At 36.7% G+C, this 3,235-nt stretch overlaps 1 protein-coding gene across 1 annotated transcript; it reads left to right on the top strand.

Moving 5' to 3' along the window:
- Positions 1–616: 616 nt before the first annotated feature.
- LOC114072519 (arrestin domain-containing protein 3-like) lies at positions 617–2,857 on the top strand (the record flags this gene model as incomplete). Its single annotated transcript, XM_027910406.1, has 3 exons — positions 617–779; positions 1,564–1,718; positions 2,801–2,857. Coding segments are annotated over 3 exons (375 nt in total), but the record flags the coding sequence as incomplete, so codon positions are not given.
- Between the last annotated feature and the right edge of the window lie 378 nt (positions 2,858–3,235).

Below are 3,235 nucleotides of genomic sequence, written 5' to 3'. Positions count from 1 at the left end.
TGAGGGAGCTGGGGTTGTTTAGTCTGGAGAAGAGAAGGCTTAGAGGTGACCTCATCACTCTCTTCAACTACCTGAAGGCAGGTTATAGCCAGGTGGGGGTTGGTCTCTTCTCCCAGGCAACCAACAATAGGACAAGAGGACATGGGCTCAAGCTCTGCCAGGGGAGGTTTAGGTTAGATGTTAGGAAGAAATTCTTTACAGAGAGGGTAATCAGACATTGGAACGGCCTACCCAGAGAGGTGGTGGATTCACCATCCCTGGAGGTTTTTAAGCAGAGATTGGATGTGGCCCTTAGTGCCATGATATAGTAATTGGAGTTGGATCAGGGGTTAGACTTGATGATCTCGGAGGTCTTTTCCAACCCAATCTATTCTATGATTCTATGATTGAAGCATTTAATGAGTAGACTGCATTTCCATGTGAGGGCTCACATGAAGACTCTTCTTAACTTGAAGAGCTCATGTCTCCAGAGGGGCATGGGGCATGGGCCCTAAAAGGGACTATTGGAAACAAGCTCCTTGTGAAAACTTTCATAGAAAGATAACTTAGACTAATACTTATGAAATGCTAATAAAACCTCATGTTTTAATCATACACTTGTTTCATTTTTCTTCAGGTATATGTTGATATTCCAGGAGCCATGGATTTATTCCTTAACTTACCATTGGTCATTGGTACCATTCCTCTACATCCATTTGGTAGCAGAACATCAAGTGTAAGCAGCCAGGGTAGCATGAACATGAACTGGCTTGGTCTGACACTGCCTGAAAGACTAGAAGGTAACTTGACAATACAAATCCCAATCAATTTGCTAGTCTCTTTTGATTTTTGTCTGCTTTATTCATTGCAGTCTTGCTAACAGAGTCAAATTACATCCTTTTATAATAAAGCCTACAGGAAATCTGTTTCTACAACTGCTTGTTCTGTGTAGAAGAACAGTGTTTCTTCCCATCCTGCCTTTCTGTCTCTAGGACAGGCAGTGAAATCTAGCTACCTTGGTAAGTGGCAAAGATGAAAGCACAGGATACCATTGTATCTGTGCACAACTTCATTACTTCTACGGTATCCCAATTGCATCCTTGGTTATAAGGCATTTCAACCCATAATAGCAGTTTCTGGCATCTCTCCCCAGCCTTAGTAGCCAAGGCTTTGTGAAAAGATAACATTCTTTTCCATGAGAAATCTCTTATGGCCAAATTATGTATTTCCTTTCTTCTCTTTTTGCATATCTAATATCCTGCTTTTTTAAGTATAAATCCTGGACCTGGAGACTTTTGGAGTGCAGAGGACTGCAATGTTCTCTTATTCCTAACTGTACAGAAATAAATTATGTTTGGTATGATTTAAAGTTTAAAGGAATAATTAAGCCACAATAAACAGTGGTCAGTCTGGTTTTAAACATGTTTAATATTAGAATAAAACACCAAAGTTTTGTTTAACAATTTTAAAGTCATAATTTATCTTCTGGTGAATCTTTCAGTGATTGAAGTTTAGTATTTATCATGTTATGTATTTTGTCATGCATAAGAAGTTGTTTGAACTATATGTACCTTTTCCCTCCAGCACCTCCTAGCTATGCAGAAGTGGTGACAGAGGAAAACATACAGTCTGATCTTGCACCTGTAGCTGCTTTTGATGATTTTCAGAGAGCGCTGCAAGGACCATTATTTGCATACATCCACGAGTTTCGTTTTCTGCCTCCTCCCCTATATTCGGAAGTAGGTATATCTGTCAGAATATGATGATTTCTATATTGTTTGTCACTGATTGTTTTAGCAACTACTAAACTGTTTTGCGTGTGTGTTTAAATTCTGTGGATGTAGGGCTTTCAGAAGTTTCATGTAGAAAAGTGATGTATTGGTATTAATTTATTACTTTTCTGACATACACTTTTGGCCTTTACAGAACTAAAAATGCAGCCACTGAATAACCATGATTGAGATGCAAATTTCAAAGCTTTTCATGTTTGTCTTTTTCAAGAAAAAGCAATGATATAGGACAAATGAAAAAAAGTGTCCTCTGGCCAAAGTTTGTCTGAATTTACCCACTTTAAGAAAATAGCACTGTGTAGCACAACCCCCCCCCCCCCCCCCCCATCCCCCGGGTTGAAACACAAAAAAAGGCTACATGAAGTTAACTGATGTAATGTTGTCCAAAAGATGCAATGTACAGTTAAACTATTCTTACCATCCAGTTTTTGAGACCTAAGTTATCAGGCTGTACCCTTTCTTTCTCCTATAGAGAGGAAGAAGAGTTAAGGCTTAGAACATATGAACTTTTTCAAGTTCATATGAAGTTTTGAAGGATATTTGAGAACTACTTTAAAAGTAGAATCATTTTTTTATTGATAAGTTTCTACCTTTTCAAGCAAAACTTCTCTCAATAAATATTTCCTGATTATCTTTCTAGTGATATGTGTCAAGTCATCTTTTTTGTATAAATCAGATAATTCAAAAGACTTCTGTGTGAGTAAAGGAGAAATTGTTTAAGTTTTGTAGTAGTTATTCATGCTTATCCTTAAATTACCATCAACCTGTAGTTTAAAGACTTCCACTGTATCTAATATTTCTATTAATGTTTATCCAAAGTTTTTTCTAAATAGAAATTTTTCAATTATTTCAATAACCTTTGGACTCAAAATGCCACATATCATTATAATTGTCTTTAACTTGTGATTTTTTATTTTTATTTTTAGCAATTGATTCTAAAATGCACTGGGTTATTGTGGCCTTTATTTTTTTGTTGTTGTTGTTCTGGGTTTTTTTGGTTGGTTGGTTTTTTTTCTTTTTCTTTTGGTTAGATTGATCCAAACCCAGATCAGCCCACAGATGAGATACCATCTTGCCCCTTTTGTTGAAGGAATCCATAAAAAGGTGACTTGACATGGGTTTTGAATCACACCTGCTGTGTTGAAGATCAAGGTGTCATAGTGGAGACTTGCTTTTAAAGGAAATGGTATTGCTCTTGCCTGTACAGTGAATAAATGAAAAGAACCTCTGATCACGCTTTGATGTCTATAGCACATCATAGTACTGCTCCACATGCTTGAAAACCTGTGGCCCTCTCCCTTAAATAGTGACACATACTAGGAGCAGCCTTACTAGCATACAGTCATGTGTTTCAAAACACTCAAACCATGTTGTAAGAAAGCTTTAACCAAAAAAAAAAAAAAAAAAAAAAAAAAGAGAGAGGTGATAAAGACTGACAAATGCCCTGACTTTTTTTTTTTTTTTTT

Source organism: Empidonax traillii, unplaced genomic scaffold (genome assembly GCF_003031625.1).
Source record: "Empidonax traillii isolate 1590-97213 ecotype Southwest subspecies unplaced genomic scaffold, ASM303162v1 scaffold3396:size13176, whole genome shotgun sequence".
Taxonomy (NCBI): domain Eukaryota; kingdom Metazoa; phylum Chordata; class Aves; order Passeriformes; family Tyrannidae; genus Empidonax; species Empidonax traillii.
This window is presented reverse-complemented; position numbering and strand designations above follow the sequence as displayed.